The sequence below is a fragment of the Rhinolophus sinicus genome, chromosome 4 (assembly GCF_057876585.1).
Source record: "Rhinolophus sinicus isolate RSI-liver-muscle chromosome 4, RSI-T2T, whole genome shotgun sequence".
Lineage (NCBI taxonomy): Eukaryota > Metazoa > Chordata > Mammalia > Chiroptera > Rhinolophidae > Rhinolophus > Rhinolophus sinicus.
The window spans coordinates 14,927,594-14,947,644 of NC_142504.1; the positions used below are offsets into that span (position 1 = coordinate 14,927,594).

Sequence of the window (20,051 nt, forward strand, 5' to 3'; positions counted from 1 at the left end):
TGAAATTCTTTTCAAGCAACAGTTTTAATGCTTTTGCATAGCAGTGACCTTTGCTCTCGCTAGGCTGTCAAAGATGTAACACTAGAAGTTTGTTTGCTGTGCAGGGCAGTGAATTGACAAGGGTATTACTATCTTGCTGAGCATCACATGATGTGAACTTCTAACCTTACTCAAGAATGTTACATATTTTTCACACTGGCTGATTTTACTAAAAAAGAAGGAAAAAAGTCAGACTGTTGTAAAATACGTAAGCACAAACAAAATTAATCTTGTATTTCTTACAAGTTCTTTCATGTTCGAGCTTATATATCTTGCATATATTTATTATATGTACAGTAAAGATTCCCTTTGATTTTCTTTGAACATAGTATATATAATACGCTTACCTTTCTAGAATAGTTTTTAAACCTGTAATACTGTTCAAGGAGAGATTCTGCATTATCTTATTATTTTACATTTCATCGATTGTCATATTTTTAAAAACCTTTTCATGTTTGCAAAACTATCTCCACCGTTTAGTTTCTACTTTCGTAATAATTTTATTATTATTGCCCAGCGATCCGTTTTGTATTTTTAAAAAAGCAAGTACATTGCTTAAATCCTTCACAGGCTGGCTAATTTACAATGTTTTTTTTGTTTTTTTGTTTAACCGTTCATGCCTCTCAGGACAAGAAACATAATGAGGTGATTTTGTTGTTGTAATTTTTGGAAACATAGATCATCATGTGGCTAAAATAGGAAAATTAATGCATGTGGTAGAGACAACTAAACAGACTTAATTTGTACTCAAAATGTATGTTTGTCTGTGGTTTATGACATTATGCTCCATCCAATGTTCTGCTGTTTTTTTTTTTTTAAATCACATCCCACGTGGGTTATTTTTCAATGTATAGTGAACAATGTTAACTTTTGTGCACCCACCGTGCTTCTGGGGCTGTATCTATGTGTATGTAATGTTTTGTGTATGTTTAACCACAGTTAAATTTTTACAAAGTAAACCAGAAGAGCGTGCTGCTTTCTAAGGGAAAATTAATTCCTAATTTTATGTCTAGAATTTAAACCAAGAATCTTAATAGTACTTCCCTGGGGCTAATAAACACACTGCCAGGTTTTCTCCCTAGTTGTGATTCTTCTACTTTGTAACGAGTACTGCACGCTAAAATTGATAGAATAGTGAATTGTATGTACATGTAACCACGTAACATTAGCAACTTATTGTTCTTTACCAGAACTCACATACAGGACACAGAAAAAGGTTCCTTTTTTTGAGTAACATCATCATCAAGAGTATAGAAAGCACAGTAGAAAATGCCTCTTTCCCCAGTATGACCAAATCGCTAGCTCTGTTGCCTCTTACAGCAGTGAGATTTAATGAAATGCTCACCATGCACATCTAGGGAGAGATGCGTCTTGCACACTGGGGGGCGGGGGTGGGTCTGTCTACCCCTCATGTGCTCCTGTGACTCCCATTAGTGTTAATGGGAGATTCTCCAAGTGCATCGAGCGGAAGAGAGACCCCAAAGTGATAAGGATGATTATGTGTTAGAAATCATCATCTACTTTTCCTTCTTTCTTCCCTCCCCCCCTTGAGAATATATTGAACAACAACTATTGTGAGAAAGTCTGAAAAAGGGAAGAGCAGGCAGCAGGCTGGATGGCTGAGGAAGCTAGTAGGACGCCCTAGCTAAGCCAGAACTTCTGCTCTAGTTTTTTGCCCAAGTTTTGTTTCTTCAACCTTTTTTTGGATCCAGCCTAAGGCAGAGCGGCATGGGGAACACACAGGAGCCTTGACTGGGGAAACCAGCGACTTAGCTCCTTTTACCTCCTGGCCAGTGACTGTGGGGGAGGGCCTTGCATGTGAAATGATGTCATCCTCTCTTTGCTCTAATTCCTTGACTTTTAAACTGACACTGACGGACTGCATGGGGCACAACATTTGACCCATTTAGCAGCTGATTTAATCTGACTAGGATGTTTCAACTTCTAAATCTCTATTTGTCTAAATAAGTGGTTTTTAAAGGAAATCAGTCACTTTATTATTTAGTAATTTTTTTCAAAAAAAAAAAAATTGACAATGTTTGGAGTGATCTGTCCAGCCAGAGTGCCCTCTAGTGTCCATTTATAGAATTTACTTAATCTATGCTTTGGGGGGGAAAATGTAATGAAGGGCTGCCAGGAGATGAGCGTTGTTAGTTCTTGGTTGGATTCCCAGGCGTGTGCACATCCCTGCTGGTATCAGTGATGAGTGCTCAAATGCTAGAGTCGAGAAGTCAATAAGGTATCACTCTCTCCCTGTCCTTCGGGGAGATCCCCCTCTTCCTCTTTCCTTTCTATTCTCTTGCCTCCTGCCATTTCCATCCTCCCTCCCATCCCCCCATTTAATTCTTAGAAAAACAAAAGGAAAAAAATATAATAGGGGGCTTTTGCTAGGCTGTGTAGTCTAGTCCTTGTTTATTTTCTTAAAAGTCTAATTGAGAAGCAGCATCTTACCTCCTAAATATTCAGACTCCGTATTATTCAGATTTTCTTTTTGGCTTAAAAAAAAAGTCTCAGGTATTAAAGAGAATTTCACAAATTTCTAATGAGCATACCACTTTGTATGTATCACAAACGAGGTGTAATAAGACGAACGCCCTAATGACACACTAATGTGACTAGTTGTGTGGAAATTGCCAAGAAGCCTGCTGTTTGAGAGGCATGTAACACAAGATGACACCCCTGATGCAACGTGTGTCTCCACAGCGATCCCCTCTGAATTCAAAGATGACATTCCAATGATGGAAGTTGTCAGCACGTGTATGTTCTGCCTGGGTAGTGAATGCGTGGACATCTTATTGATACGACTTGCATTCTTTTTGCGTGAACTCATCAAAACTCAATTATCATGAAATTAAAAACAGGAAACAGTTCTCAGTGTAACAAAAGCACCCAGTGTATTTAACTCTGTGCAGTGTTTCAGGAGACCCACATTGTATAAGTGACAAAGCATTTATTACCCGGTTTATTGTGGTATTGCAGAGCGGAGAGCGCTAAATAATCAATCAGTTAATGGTCTGTATGGCAGTTCGAACACATCACATCCATTGTGCTTATGCTGTTAGAAGGATGAGCTGATAACCGCAGTGTATGTTGCATGTTTATTCAGAGCCTAATGTCCTAAACTAGGGCTGACTGAAATCTTGAAAAATGCAGCTTCAGCATTGGCAATTTCTAAGTTGTTAGATATTTCTAAAATAACTTTGAGAGGCTTTGGGTACAAAAGTCCCTAAAGAACCCTTTGTATTATTTCCACTTTATCCTCTTTCTTTAACCATCTTTAGGTTTTAGAATTAAAAAAAAAAAAAATTTGTTCCCTAGAAAAAATTTGTTCTAAAATTTGGGTTAGATTTATTCCTTAGCTCCTTTATTATTATTATTTTTTATGAAGTGTCCCAGATTTTGTAAGGTGGTTATTTCACAATGTATTTATCACATCTCATGGATATTGCCCATTATGCAGTGTGGGTCTCTTTTTTAAAACAGGTTTCAAGTGGGCTTATGTTCGTATGTAAAATAAGTTAGAAGTGCTGGTATGATGAGACACACAGACAGATTTCAATGACAGATTTTACATAAACAAGAAAGAGTCAGAAAAAAAGACATTCAAAATCAGATTTTTCTGAAATGGTCCTTAATTAGACGATAAAAGGAAGTAGGATTCTTGTGTGGATGTAATAAAATGTTTTTTGAATCAGTAAAGAATTTTTTTAGATTATTTTGGTGGTTTGGGGTGCCCTTTAATTTCTCTGGGTTTATTTTTAAATGAGGGTCCATTACATGAAAGCTCTAACTAGTGTTTTCTCTTTCTTCTTTCCAGGCGATAAAAGCACTGATTATGCTAATTTTTACCAGGGTTTGTGGGACTGCACAGGTTCTCTTTCTGATGAGTTGTCATTTAAACGTGGTGATGTGATTTACATTCTTAGCAAGGTAAGAAGATACCCCAAAATGACAACTGTAAAGGGTGAATACAAAGCTCGATTTTTATCCATTGGATTACAACACTGGGGAAAAATGCCAATTGGAATTCTTCTAGATCCTTGGTAACAATTGGGAGTTCACAATAATTAATTATTTTGTCAAGTGAAATATAATCAAAATTTAAACACAATCAGATAACAGGATTCAACTTAACAGTGTGTTTACCTATCACTTCAGCCTTTGGCTCACATCCACTCACTGCCTTCTCCAGAAACAATATACTTATGTGAAAGTTAACATTGTAAGGTATTAGGTTATTTATTATGTTTTTCTTTCCTCTTCCTTTTTATTCTTCTGTGTGCTTATTCTGATTTTGTCTGCCATTCACTACTGGAAACACTATGTTTATAGTACAAGTTTTTCATCTTTATGTAAATACATCGGGTGTTCCGACAATTTAAGAGCAATGCTTTTCTATTCAGACAGGTTTAGGTAATTTTTTTTAAGTTTAACATAATTGTATTTGTAAACATAATAGCAAAATACATTGCTACAAACTCATCTTTATATATAAAAAATCATGTCTCTGCCTCTTAAGATACTGGTTTATTCAAAATCTTTCTGTCCTTAGATCTAAAAGTTTCTTATTGTGATTACACTTCTGATGACGTGTGTGAGTTCCCTTAAACTTCACATTTTAACTTTCCCTACTGTAATATGGCTATTAAAAATTATCTCCTTCCATCTACTTTATGAGACTATTTTAGAAACAAATGATGTATGGAAACTATTTAAACAGAAGTATGGAAATGTTATATAAATCACAAGTCTAGGAGTTTAATGTGGTTTCTTGATTAGAAAAATATTTGGGGCTTTTCAGAAAAATCATATGACTTGTTAGATACAGAAGACAGTTTGGAAATAAATAAGATCACTTAATGAATTTTAACAATAGGTGGCCAGTACATAAAATTGTAACAGAAAATCATGGAATGCTTGCGTGAGGGATCTTAGGGATCATCTATCTATTCTTCTTTTTTACAGGTTAGGGAACTTGGGTCAAGAAAGTGAAAGAGCCAGTACTTAGCTAGGCATCCTGACGCCCAGATAGGGTTTTCTGCTCTGTTTTTCTTTTTCTTGTGCTTCTATCTGTCTTCCTTCCTTCTTCCCTCCCTCCCTCTCTCTTTTCCTCTTTCCTCCTTCCTTCTCTCCCTCCTTTTCTTCCTTTCTTGTGTTTTATTTGAAACTGTCATAAACTACTTGTAATATGCCAGAACACATTCTAGGTACCAGGCATCCAAAAGAAATAAGCACTTGTAGATAGTTGGGGGAAAATATTTAATAAGTAAATATAGCCAACTGTGATGATTGCTAGTTGGGGTTCCCAAAGCTGAGACTTGTCATTTATTTCTCAGTCCTCTGCTCATCAGTTTGGGATTTTTTTTTTTTAAGATGCTTTTTTGGGAGATGCAGATAGGTATATCACAACTCTTGGATTAAGTCTATTATTGAGCATTTAATTGTCCTGAGTTAAGATAACAGTTTTTTTAGTTAATTACTAAATATAAGAACCAAACTGATTAGTTTCAGTTCTTGACAAACTCTTTTGCCAGCTTTCCTCAAATTTACCTAGCTCACAGTGCTTTCACCAGTTTAGCCACAATTGTGTATAAAATTGAAAGGTTGGTTAGCTTCCACTTGGAATTTCAGATTATAGGGATAAATGGCAGGTAGCCATTATATTCCTATGGTAAAGTAGGAAACTTACAAAGCCTGTGTGGATTTGTTCTTCAAACCTTCTTTCTGAGTCACTGTTACTGGACACCTCAGAGTGCCAACATCCAGGACAGGCTGTGAAGCAAGCAGCATTCCCATAGGCATGTCTCCTTCCTACCATTGCCTTAGAAAATCGTTTTCTGTTAATACGAAATTAAAAATATAATCGTATGGGTGTACCATGCTTCTAGGATTCCAGGGGAGGTAATCCCGGCACTCCCCAAACTGTTTTGTGCTGATTGTAATTTTATGTGTGGAGCCTGACCATAGATCTAAGGTTAGTGGTGGCCCAACATATAGGAAGAGCATACGACCAACTGAAATTTCTAAATGCTATTTGGGTATGGACTGAGAAAGAATACTTCCTGTATCACCCTTTTAAAAGGCTTGAAGTTTCACCTTCAGCATCATTTCGTGAAGGGCCTTCTAGAGGTGGGTATTTTGTGTGGAGCTCATTTTGGTTTTTGAAGGAAGAGACAAGACATTGTTTGCCAGCAAAATGTACCATTGGCTGAATGATTACCTACCCATATTTATTCAGCTGTGAAACCTAGTAGACTCAACCAGGTAAATCTTGGTGATGGTAAAAAGAAAGGACACTTAGCGCTCCCTTGATGGAATTTGGACAAATTCTGGGCCACTGATAGGTGCTTGACTGTTGGTTGTCAGGTTGCTTTGGGGTTCAGTATATTTTGCTTTGGGCAAGTTCAGAATGGAATCTCTGGAGACACTAATAATTTTTTTGTGGCTTGGCCTTCTGGTTTTTATCAAAAGTTTGGCAAACACAGACCATAAGTTAATATCATAAGTTTATTCACTATATGAATGGTGACAGCAGTTTGAATGCTTGGTATTATTATTTATAAATGCAGAACTAAAGGGCCTTATTAGAATGAAAAATTGCTCAAAAGTTTGTTTCTAGATCAAGGTAGAGCTGATGTTATATATTGACAGATTTTTTTAAGTATAATAGTATAGAAATCACGCATTGTTTTATGCCTAGAAATTTGTTGAATCTTTCTCAGAGTTATATTTAGGCTTCGTGGTGATGGAATGAAATTTTACCATTTTAATTTATTTTTTACACCATCTAGTGGCTCAGAATGAGTGGTGCAGGTAATTGCCTCTAATGTGCACAATCAAAATGATGTCATAAATCCAACTTTAAATCGAGCTATGGGTTATTACTTTCCTATCTCATGTCAATAAAGTATTAGCATTAATCATGAAAATTTTTTTCATCATTCTGAATTAAATATAAAAATTGTATACACAAGGAAGAATACGTTTTAAGGAGTCTTAACATAATATTTAAAGAGACGTAGAAAATATGTACTTTGTAAAGAAATGAAAGCCATGACTTTCTAATAACTAACACCATTGAAAATATTTTAAAGAAATACAGCTTGCTTTAATAATTCACTGATCTATAATTTGCAATATTTAAGTATCACCGTTTTTGCCTTATCTTCCAGAAGGTTGTCATTTCTGAAGATGCTCTTTAAAAAAAGAGTTTAAGAAAAGATGCATTCTTTCAATATAAATAAACATTGAAACAAATCAGGAAACCAAATGACATGCGTTATAATAAAGAGGGTTTTGATTTTGTAAATGTAATGACAGAAATAGATTTAACTATTTTGGTGATTAGGCTGTCTTTAAAATTCACTATAGAAATACACTTTGATTCTAAAATTCAGCTTTCTTTTTCTATTTTTGCAAGGAAGCCTTGATGGGGTGTCAGCTGTGCTCAGTCAGCCTGGGGTGATTTATTTATTTTAGATCGCTTTTGAGAGTTTTACAAATCAGCCTTTGTTTTAAAATTTTTGGTGAAAATCAAATGTTGCAATTAAGAAAGAAGAGCAGGCAGATACCCTGCCCCTCCCCCTTCTCTTCTTAACATTTTCCAATTAGCAGCTGTCACGTGACCCCTGGCTGAGCTAGCCCCTCCTTCAAAGGGTCGGGCATTTTCTTAGTTTTAACCCTTGAACCTCACCAATAATAAATCTAAATACTGCTTGCCTAAAAAGGTGAGCCAGTAGCATTTTGCTTACAGTTCTTTTCATATAGGGTTGCTGCTGTTTTTTATGTATTAACATAAAACACTTTAAATACTTTAATAGTTAAGTGGAGATTTAGAAATCTCCCCCTATCGTCCTCCCCCTACCCAAAATGGAGCACATTTTCTAGAGTGGATAAAACTGGAATTTGTAATTTTAATAACAGCTGCATTGTTAGTGAATTAACTCTGAAACACAAGGCCTGGTTTCAGATTAATTTGATGGGGAAGAAATTGTGTTTGAAATAGAAACTCATATTTATTTAGGAATCGGTTGTTTAAAATCATGCTAAATTCTTTTACTAGTCTTCATTTCAATTTTATAACCACCTCAAACGTGGACATAATATCATTGTTAATAGTATTTTCTTAGAACTGTGTTTATGAAATTTTATAATTTTAATCGCAGGATCCAGGTTATATAGCTATAGGCATATTCTGTAGCCCCGCATGCTTCTCTGGTATGTTATTCTACTTGCTGTTCTGGATTTACACCCTCTCTTAGTTTATCTTTCAATCTGTTCCCATCGGTAAATTGCTCACCACATTCCTACTCTTACTTTTAAAGCAATAAATTATTTTTAGAGACTTAATGACAGAAGAGCTATGCTTCAGCAGGAAAGAGGCATGCTACTTTGTCTGGTATTAACAGAAAAATAAGAGAGTTAAGAATCCTGGAATATTTTATCTAGTCTAGGGCCTATGTGACTTGAGCTTTGCAGCTTTTTGAGAAGTGTTTTCATTAAGTCAAAAACAGGAAATGTAGGTTGTCCACTAATACACAATTAAGGGCTTTTTTTTTTTTTTAAGTGTGTATCAGTTGGAGTTCCAAGCATGGCCTCCTTTTATATTTGTGACTTTTTCTAGCGATTGGTGGAGGCTGTCACTGATCATTTGCTTCTTGTTGTGAAAAGGTAAAGATTCCATTTCTAGGGCGTTGTTTGGCTTCAAACCTACCAGAAAAATGGAATAAATAGGAAGTCCTGGTGAGCTCTCCTGGCAGAGGGAAATACAGGTGTTCACCTCAGCTCTTAGTTTTTCCTCTGTGACCCTCTGGCCCATTGTGCCACAAATAGCATAACCAACTGCTGAAGAGTAACTGGGACGTCTCAAAATAGGACACACGTTCTTGACACAAAGCTAGTTCCCAAACTGCTGTCCTCTCTTACAGCCTTTAGGGAAGGAGCAGTACTGCAGTTTGTACTTGTGACTGCGTTTGTTTGGGTCTGGTAGCATTTAGTTTTTAGGCTGTCAGGACGGGATGCTGTGGACGGGGTACAGAGAAGCAGGAACCGGGCAGACCTGCTAGTACCCACCGCTCCCGCGGAGCAGTACGCAGTTTGTGGAAACAGCACCAGTCAGAAGATGTCCTTATCTACCTGGGAACCATGCTCGAGGACTTCCCTATTTTCTCTTGCATAAGATGGAGGAAGCATTCCGGGAAAATGTTGACAGATGAAAGGGGAAGGTGTTTGTGGAGGCAGGCTGGCAGGCTGAGCCCCTGCAAGGGCTTTAGAGGTCGCGGAGAAGACAGAAGGCCATGCGGGAGAGGCCAGGTGAGCGGAGGTGGCTGTGGAGGGGCTGCAGGGCCTATGGGGTTTGATTCTATGTGGATTAATCAAGTGTTTGCCACAAGCCAAAAAAACACACAAAACAACAACAACAAAAACAACCACTATGCTGATCGTTTTGTTTTAAATCCTAAATTGAAAAATCCATGCTCCCATATGTTCCCCCCACCCCAATCAGGAACCCCCTCAATGTATGTATGGCACAGTTTCACTCCTTTAAGATATCTCCCTCCACAGCCCTTTAAAAGTCAGATTCCCTTTGGCTGAGCAGGGTAGAGAACTGCCTGTAATCCTCAGATTGCTTTACAGTACACTCCAAAATACTCAATTTTTTGTTGCCCTGGTATTTTGCCACACCAGTTAGTGGGAAGGGAGAGGGAGAGAATGAACAAGTATTTGTTGCATGCCTATAGTATCCTGTCTTAGACTCAAACACTTGCATTCGTAAGAGGAGCCGGTGGCACAGGTGGTGTAACAATTTTGCAGATGAGGAAACTGATGCTCAGTGAGGTTATTGTGTAAATCGCCTGAGGACACCAGCTAGTAAGTACTTTCTGGAATCAACTTAGATCTGACCCTAAAGCCTTTTCTCTTTCTGCTTTGTTCCCCCTAATGGGCCACGACTAGGATTATCCGTGTCTCTCTCTCAGCCCTGAAATCCTTGAGGTAGACAATATGTCGTAGGTATTGTTGTATGCCCAATAGCTAACGTTATGGCAGACAGATGTTTAATATGTTAATGAAAAAACAGTTTAACATAGGAAATAATCCTGAACTTCTTAAAAGAATTTAGAATCATAGAGTCAGTGGAAACTTCATGCTAGCCCTTCACTTTATAGGTGAGGAAATCTTGAGGCTCAAGATAATGGGGGGGAAATAAATAAAAAGCTGAAGAGAAAAGGACTACACTGTGGAGACCTTAAAAGACAATGGAGTTTCTGCACTCGAGCTTCCAGCTTGGCCCTGAGCTTCTTGGCAACCAGACTAAAAAAGGGAGAGACGAAGAGCTAATAATTCCTTTTAATCATAAAGTCGAGATCTTAGCTTTTCCCAGTACTGGCTACTTAAAAACAAAATTCTCACATGAATTTCTAGAATGTTCACTGATTATTGGACCTCAACAGCTTTTTATAATCTGTACAACAAGCATAGAAAATACCCTCAACAAAAAAATTTAGTATGACAACAAAAAAAATAGTATGACAACAGATTTCATAAAAGTAATTCTGTGAGCGTCCAAATACATAGTAATTTGACTTTTTGATTTATGTTAAGTATGTAACTGGATTATTGTGGAGTCTCAAGGAATGAAGCAAACAGACAAACAGAAAATCATCCCTAAAGAACTTAGGTATTGCCCAAAGTTGCATACATAGTTAGTAACAGAGTATGTATGTTACTACTCTGGGATCAGACTTTGGATCTTCTGAGAAAGTAATCACAAGAATAATAAGAAGGATCTGACAACCCAGCAAATTGTCCCTTAAACCTGCCACACTCTTTCTACCTTTTCAGGGTTCCGTCTTTACCTCTTCAGTACTTCAAATAAATTCAACGGAATTCATTTATTTGAAGAACTGGAATTATTTGGTCCCATTCTGCAGGAGACAGTTACCTTTTTTTCAGCAGGTGAAATTTAAGCTCTTTAGATGAGTTATCATATATAATGTATTGGGAAACGTGGTGGGCCACAGCCAACCATGTGTAGGAGCAACACACTTCTGATTGAAAAGCTAAGCATGTTTCGGAACAAATCTTTGTTGAATCATTATCGAAATTCTTCAAGTATGTCTAATATACACAAAGGAAAGGCTATTCCTTTGGAAACTTCATTTCTTAAGAAAATATTTAGGATAGTCAACTGGTGCATCATCCAAAATAAAGATAGGGTGTGTTTCATCACCCTGTACATATTTATTGAACATGTTTTACACATTCTGCAGTGCGGGGCATACAGATTTAGTGTCAGACATTTCCCTGATCTCAGTGAGTTTGTACTTTTAGTTGAAGGGACAAAACTACAGTATACATGTGGGTATGGATTAGATGATTCGGAGAAAACTTCATGACGGATGGGTAACTTGAGTCGGGTCTCAGTCTCTGGTTGGGATTTGGATGAGGGAGGAGAGACGTCCTCTGGAGACGGAGCACCACGTACAGAGGTAAGAATGCATGTATTGTGGAAGGTTGGACGGTGCAGACCAGAGCAGTGAGCAAAGAATGTTGGAAAAAAGCTAAGCTGAGGCGTTCATAGTTAACGCGTCGAGGAGCTAGTATACATTCTTGAGCGGAAGAGTAAACTGACAAAGGCAGCTTCTGGGAAGAACGGTGAGGCAGAGTTGATGATGCAGTGATCCAGGGTGAGACGATGAAGGCCTGAACAAGAGTAGGGACCGTTGGAATAGAGAGGAGTTGGGTGAGCCTGAGAACAGTTAACAGAGGCATGTATTGGTTGGTGAATACACTTGGTGTGAGTACCAAGACCACGTCCTCCTGAGCTGGATTTGATCCTCCTTTGCCTAACAGTATTTACCATCGTCAGTTTGAACATCACTTTTTACTGTACGGTATTGTAAATGTTGACTTGGTAGCAGTTTGAATTAAGTGTGTCTTGACTCTGGCATATAAACCAAAATTTGTTCTAAGAATTAAATTCTTACTATCAGTTTGCTTACTTGTCCTTTGTCTTTCTTGCTTTAAAAATGGAAGACACAGTGCAAGAAGGAAAAAAAAAGTAATTCTTCAAATGAGAGTAACTCAGAGTCACACCTGCATAGTAAATTATAAAGTAATTAGGTTGATTTCCATAAGCCACCGGGAGACTTAGTGTCTTCAAGCAGGTACATGAATGGTGGCGTTCAAACGTCCTGGAGGAACTTAGAGATTGTTAGTGTCAGTTTCCTCATTTAACAGGTCAGGAGACTGATTGGAGCAGCTAATGTGTAGATAAAAATAGTAAAACACTGAGGCTGTCAAGTTCTTGTGCATTTTAAGAGGACCTTTGAAATGATAGATGTATGAGAAATGAAAGAATTCTTGCAAAGTTTCTAACTGGAGCTAGGAAAAAGGAAGTGATTGAAGAGGTAGTCTTGAAGAAAGTATTTCCGTATTTTAAATAGTTGTCTAGTTCTTGTACTGCTGCCGTTTTATGAATAATTTGAAAAATTGAAATTATCATAGTGCATAGTTGGAACACAGATATATGTTTGAAGAAAGGACCTTTTTAACACCTGTTGCTTTCAAACAGATTGGTAACTAATTTATGGAAGGGGTAGTACATCGCAAAATCTTATTAGTGTTTCAAGTTTCTGTAAAGGCAGCATTCTTTTACCATATGGTTAGCAGAAAGTGGATTAACATACTTGAAAAATGAGAATCATGGTGCTGAAAAGGACTTAAGTAGTAAATGTGGGGACCTTATTTAAGTGTAAAATAACACACCGACAGAGACAGAAGACGTAGTTGTGGTGGGTAAACATGGACATATGTTTACTATTGTGTTGGAGAAAGCCCCTGTTTCACTTTATCAAAACTAGTCCTTTTTTCCTGCCTTATTACATAATCACTTTAATTTATTGCTTAATACCTATTAACTGAGGCCTAAAATTTTAACTACAATAACAATGATTTTAATGGTATGAATATTGAAAACAGACGAGTTAGACCACAACTGTACAGTGCTGCTTTACGATTCTTTTCTTGGATTATTAGGCAAGTTTGGCTTTCTTCTTTGACTGCCACATTACATTTTGCCTTGAAGCCATCTGTTTTGCAGATACTGAATTTCGTTTGAGTAGGATTTTTATACAATAAGCATCACTACACCTCTGGATCTTGATAGCATTACTACGGGAGGAGAAAGAAGCTTTGTGTTAGTAATTACCTAACATTGTCAGAAGCTGACTGCAGGCTTCTTTCTAGTGATAACAGAATAACCGCATAATGTAGCTTTATAGCACATGATTAATAGAAAATAATTACACGTCCTACAAAGGGATGCAATATTTCTTATAAATTGACTAGAATGGTTTCCTGTAGATTAAAGGACTCTTCATTATTTTATCAGTCCTCCTGAAGTGCAGTCACTTGCCCATGTTAGCGTTTCAGTGATGTGAAGAGCCGAATAGGCTGAGGGATACCAGATGGCAGATCGTCTTGTACCTGAGCTCTTGTGTGCCATAAAGATGACATGGTGCTGCCTAACCTTTCCAAGATTTATATGCAGCCTGGTATGGTTTTGTCTCTTTATTTTTTGTTTATGAACAAGATCAGGTTTGAGGGTTGTTGTTTTTTAATGACCCACCTGTGACTTTTAGAATAATCCTCTAATCAGTATGTGGACCACAAGGCAGCATTGCATGGATTGCATTATTTTCCATTGTAAGTAATGTGTTATTCATAATCACATTTGTTTGGGGGAAGGCAAAGAAAGGCAGATTTTCTTCTTCCAAAGGCAACCTTGCATGATACTGAATCTTCAGGCCGAAATTTAGAATACTGTACTCCAGGAAGCATCTTCATTCCAATTTATAGGCTGCAAATGGTTTAATTGGGATTCATGTTGCTCAGGAGGCTCATACAGAGGGAGGTAATAATAAAAGTAACGGCTTCTGTGTTTGCAGTCTTGTAGACATACTCAACGGCGGCAGTGGAAATCCATAAATTTGCCTACTAGATTTTTACCTCACTATATTTTATCTTACCTCTTAATTCCACACAGGAGTATTATCTGGAATCCTTTACGAATGTAAAATAATAAACATTCTGTTTTTTTATTTTTTTTTTATTTTTACCCTTTTCTGATTGAAACCTGTGATATTTTAGAATACTTTTATGAGGTGTGCATTTCACATGCTTTTCAATTATTTTAAATTAAGTGAAGCAGTTAAGATGCTTTTAGTCTAAAACTTTAATTTTTTTCCTAGAATGTTACTTTTAAGGGATTTGTTTACAGCTGAATAAGCTCCTCCCTGCTGTTTACTACTGTGCTTCCTACTTAATGAATCTTACCAGTTAGCGTCATGCAGAATTCTCTCACGTGTGAACTATGTCATTGGTCCTTTGTTGAAGTGATTTGCTGGAAATCAATTTCTTAAATTTGGATGTGAGTCAGCTTTCTGAGAACAATAATATTCTCTTAATTGAGAGCACAGGTTATAACCAAAGCAGAATATTATAAAGTAATATGAACTTTCTGGCTTGTAATTTGAATCTAAACATTGAAACTCAGATTGTGGGCCATTCTCTGAAAGCAGGTTTGGGTCATTGAATGTGTTCTCACTGAACGTGTTCTGTGTCTGCCCTTTGGGGGGCTGGTTCCTTTACTCTTTCCAAATAATCAATTGGAAAAGTCTTTGGTTGGCATTGAGTAAGAGCTTTCGCACTTACGCTTACCCTGTTAACCATCCATTTTGAAATCTTACAGGGGAAGCCTTTGGCCTCTGAAAGGTTAAATACATTTGTTTTGTTAAGCATTAGGCTCTAATTGTATTCATTGCCTTAAAAATTGAAAAGGGCAGTTTTATTAGGTACCTATTAGGATATAATGGTCGCTAATCTTAGCTTTCAGTAAGCTGGTATTTTTTTCTGATAAATACATCCTTCATACACTTTTGTCATCATCCTTGAGTTTTGGGCAGCAGACTATTTTCGTTTCTTAGATAGTTTTGTCCACTAGTTCACATTATCAGTGAACTTTTAAAATCTTGTATCCACTGCCTCATAAGCCAGGGCTATGCCCTAATTAGATTAAGAAGTGTAGGGTTCTCCCCCTTTTTCTTCCACCTTATTCTTTCAATAAACCTAATTCTGATACATCTCACTGTTAAAAAGCACATAATAAATTTTAACCCGATAATCTCTCTATAGACTACATACCAATACACACATACTAACGTTACTACATTTGTTTTGAAGAACTGTATCATTTTTTTCCTTCCTGGTCAATAGCAGACTAATCAGTACAGATGTTAAGTCTGTGCCTGTATTAACTTTCCTCCCCACATGGAACAATATGCATATGCACATTTATCTATGACTCAGATGTTGGAAAATCATAGCCGATTGAATTACGGTGGGGATTGATTTTAAAAATTTATCTATATGAAAAATTAAATTTGGGTCCTACAATGCTTTTGCAGAGTATTGCTTTTGAAAGATATTATTCTTGAAACTTGTAATTCATTTTACTTTGTTTGTATCTCAGTAAACATAAATAAATTTGAGATAAAAATACATTAGTCAATCTGGCAGATATATGAGACCAGTTACAGAGTGTTCACGATGCCTAAAGCGGTGGTGTGTCTATCGGGAGACCGAGGGGAGAAACGAAAGTGGAGGTTGGGCCCACATTGCAAAGTAAAGGCAAAAGTGACGCCCCAGTCACTCTTCTTTACAGCTGGGTTAATATTTCACCATTATAACTTGAGATGCTTTTATTTCCCATTGATCTTCCACTGTAATGGTGACTCGAACACCACCTTTAAATTCTTTCTACCCATCTTTTATCTAATGTAGTTTATGATCAATAAAAAGAACAATTAAATGCCTTAGGGAAGCTTTTTAAAGGGAAACCTTTTGTGAATGGTTTTGTAAAAAAAAAAGATATTTCTTTTTGGTGTTATTGGTGTGTCTTTATTCTCTAATGTATCTGTTTAAAATGTCTATACTTGTAGATTAGAATTTCTACATTCTAAATAATTTTTGGTTATACGAGTTTTTTAAGTAGGAATTAAGTAGTTCACTGTGAAAAAGAAAAATTGTATCTTTGCTAGATGATAAGCTTCTTGAAGGCAAAGATAGACTCCTAAGGATGGGGTTGGGGGGGTGGGAGGGGAGAGAGAGAGAGAGAGAGAGAGAGAGAGAGAGAGAGAGAGAGAGAGAGAGAGAGAGAGAGAGAGAGAGAGAGAGAGAGAGAGAGAGAGAGAGAGAGAGAGAGAGAGAGAGAGAGAGAGAGAGAGAGAGAGAGAGAGAGAGAGAGAGAGAGAGAGAGAGAGAGAGAGAGAGAGAGAGAGAGAGAGAGAGAGAGAAAGGGGCCCCGATAGCTGTACATAGTTCCACTTGCTAGGTTCTTATAAGTGACTGTTTCTGTGTTCTACACAGTAATAAACAGGCTTTGTCTTATACTTTAATTTAAATCTTTGCCTAACAGCATTTTTAAAGTGTCCTGAAACAAAAAAGATTAAAATGTTTCAATTTGCAGCTCCAGCTCTTGTAACTTTATAAAAAGAAATAACATTTCTAAGAAGTTGCATACAAACGACATTGTACTTCCACCAGTCTAAAGCTTAATATTGCATATTGTTTTCAATTAGGAATACAATAGATATGGCTGGTGGGTAGGAGAAATGAAGGGAGCCATTGGCTTGGTGCCGAAAGCCTACATAATGGAGATGTATGATATTTGAGAGTCCTGGGTAAGTACATTTTAATCCAATATTCTGTAATAGCTCATATGTTCTCTTGGTCTCTGCATTATGAGTCTTTGCCTTTTTGGAAGTCTTTGTAGTTTTCTGATAACACAGAAATTATGCTCCCAAATCATCATCTTTTAAAAAAATCTGGTTTAATTTAAACAATAACTTCATAAAATTTGCTTTGGAAATAAATAGTTAGAGAAAGTCCCTTTCATAGTAGCCAGCTGTTTTTCCAAACCTCTTCCTCTTTAGTAAAATACCACTTTTATGGCCTTTCTGAGGAACCAAATTGGCAAAAGGTTGAGTAAACATTCATTTTTCCTTGGCTAAAGATGTCATTCTTTTCTAAGCAGAAAAAATCAACATTTTGATTGCAGAAAAAAAATTACAATGCAACTTTCCCTTTCTGCCTTCAGGAAAGGAGGATTCTCCGACTCTGCCAAAGCTTTGGATTTAGAATCGTCATGAAAGCATGAGTGACTGCTCATAACCTTTCTTTGTTGAACGTCATTCTTCGTGATTTTATGTATTCATTATAGTATTCCTCGGATGTGAAATTAAATGAAGGATATTACTGTAAATTAGAGGCAAGCAGTAAAGTTATACCTGTTGCTATTTTGCAAAGACATAATTATAGTTTTTATTTACTTATTTGATTTGTGTGAAGAATTCAGCACTATTTTATATGTACCACATAGTCGCTGCTACTTATGAGTTGCAATTTCTCTTGATACTGGACATCAATTATTTTTTTAAACTGTAATACATAATTTCATAGAAATTCAAACTGAAATCATGTAAGCTTTTGGTAGATGCTATCTAAAGAGTAAGGATGTGTTAAAACTTTGTAGATGATTTACCTTAGTATTTATTTTTCACACAAGAGTAACACATTTTCATGAAGGAATTTGTACTGATTGGCAAATTTGCTTTATGTGTAATATAGCCACAAGAAAGAAAACAAAGATAGAATTGCAAGGGGCAGGGCTGCTGTTACCTTCTGCAACCCATGTGCAGACCAGAACCATGGTTTGTGCAAAGCCTTGTATCAATAACAAATATCCTGGTTAGGTAATGGGCTTGCCAACATTTACTACCATAGTTTTGTTTAAATTTAATAAAATTAAAAATTCATTAGAAACCCCATTTTCCATGAATATAATGGCATAAAGAATCTCAATGTATTCTCAGAGTAGGAAGCCATAGCCCCAGCCCTCTCTTATCCTGCCTGGTCATGGTGATGCTCTTAAAATCCTACCACAAAACAGCACAATTCCAGATGTGAGTCTCCACTGCACCCCTCCGTGAAAAGAAAAGAAAGACTCAGGGTGGAGAGCATAGATATCCCAGTGAGCACACACACCAACAGGTGAGTGAAGGGTAGCTTTAGCGTGACATTGATTGGAGCTCTCAGCTGTGCTACCTGAGCAAGATTTGCAGAATTATATCATTACTTATCATGTCTATTTGAAATCAGAGGTATTCTAAATGCCTATAAAGTACCAGTATGGCCTTACTATAGTATATCAAAATGCACTGCTGAATGGATAATTATTTAGAGTAGATATAATCTCCTCATATTGACTCACTGATTAATAGTAGGTGCTACCTTCATTGAACTTTTCAGATCTTTGCTTTAAAAAGATAAAGATTCTAACCATGCAAATAAGCTGATAATATTTTAAAACCTCCATTATTTACATAAAACTATTGACAAGCAATATTTCAGAGCGTGTATGTTACCATTATCCCCTCAATACCACGATCATGTGATTTGAAATGTTAAAAAGTACTAAGTTTAGGGATTGTGGGTAAACCCGAGTGTATATTAATAAATTAGACACTGTTGAGCTAAAGCTTTCAGAAATTGATCTGTGCACTCGTTCATCTTTTCCTAATAGCGAGCCCTTGGAATAGATTGAAATCATCTTGAGAAAAGTAAGACAACCGGAGATGAAACTAATGGACTGGTTTTCAAAGCCTGGGAGGTTGAAAAGCAGAAGCAGTTGTGGGTTTGCACATGTAGGCTGCTTGTGGACTGGATGCAGGTTTCATGCTCCTGGTTAAAGCGAAGGTTTTAGCCCTGGGCCAGGAGATGGCAGCAGCTTTTCATTGCAGACCAAGCTGCTTGGAAACCCCTCCCCCACTCAGACACAAACACACAGAATGTAAAGCATTCAGAACATTTCTGCCTCCTTTTACAGTTAATCCAGGAGAGGGAGTCCTTTGCCAACTGATGGCCAACAATTCCAAGCCAGACAGTCTCTCCATGAATGGTGACAATACAGAAATCAAGTATTACTTCTGTCCAAAGCTCCTCTGGCCTTTGTTCTTTTTTTAACTTGAACCTAGGTGGGGAGATAGGAAATAAAACAAAAGATTTAAAATTGGAGTGACAGGAAAAGTAATCATTACTTTCAATTCATGACAACTTGATATTCATTTGGTGAAATCATTTGTACACTGCTAGGGAGAAAGTTTTCTTTACACCCTTGACAATATATCACACACTATTCAAGATCATAATAATATCATTAATGTGAATTTAAACAACATGGCTTGTTAGAAAATATGCTAATCGCTATGTTCTCATTATGTTTGCTTAGCTTTTATTTGTTTTTCTATGAACAGTTAGAGAGCTAATTTTTTTCAAAGGTGATTGTAAGTCATATTTTATATAGCATTTTGCTTGATTATTTGCTCTGTACTGAATTTGTACTCTATTGCCATTAGATCTTACAATAATGTTCCACTCTGCAAATTTTTAAGGTTCAAATAAAGTTTAATTGTTTGCAAACTGTTATGATGCTAATAATTCAACAGCCTGCTGTGTTACTAATGAAATTACTTTGTTATGATTAATTTGGAAAATAGTGTGTTGATTGTAGTAATTAAGCACAACAAGGTGAAGTAAATGATTCTAATGCCATCTGGCCTCCAAACTGAATGAAGAAATGAAATAGGGCTGTCATCTGAATTTATTCAAAGAAGTAAGGATAGTACAAATGACTTGTATTGCTGTCAGGATTTACACTAAACCACAGCTCGCTGCATTCTGTTTTTACCACTTTGTTACACGTGACACTTTCTTTTATGAAAAAAATGTTGTTTAGCCTGGCAATTGTTTTCAATACTTTATATTATTTTAAGTTGATTACTTTTACCTTGTGTTAATTTAATTACATAAAGTATTATAGGATCATAGAAAATCACTTTTCAACCATTCTGTACGTGAAATCTATATATGTAGAGGTTTTTTTTTTTTTTTTT

General features: G+C 36.6%; 1 protein-coding gene across 1 annotated transcript in view; it reads left to right on the forward strand.

Moving 5' to 3' along the window:
- Positions 1–19,582, forward strand: part of SKAP2 (src kinase associated phosphoprotein 2) — a 164,335-nt gene extending 144,753 nt beyond the window's left edge. Inside the window, exons 11-13 of the mRNA XM_019726141.3 lie at positions 3,857–3,969; positions 16,680–16,781; positions 17,198–19,582. Coding sequence (XP_019581700.1) covers positions 3,857–3,969; positions 16,680–16,772 — 206 coding nt within the window. The 3' untranslated portion in view covers positions 16,773–16,781; positions 17,198–19,582. The remainder of the gene's footprint in view (positions 1–3,856; positions 3,970–16,679; positions 16,782–17,197) is intronic.
- Positions 19,583–20,051: the final 469 nt, after the last annotated feature.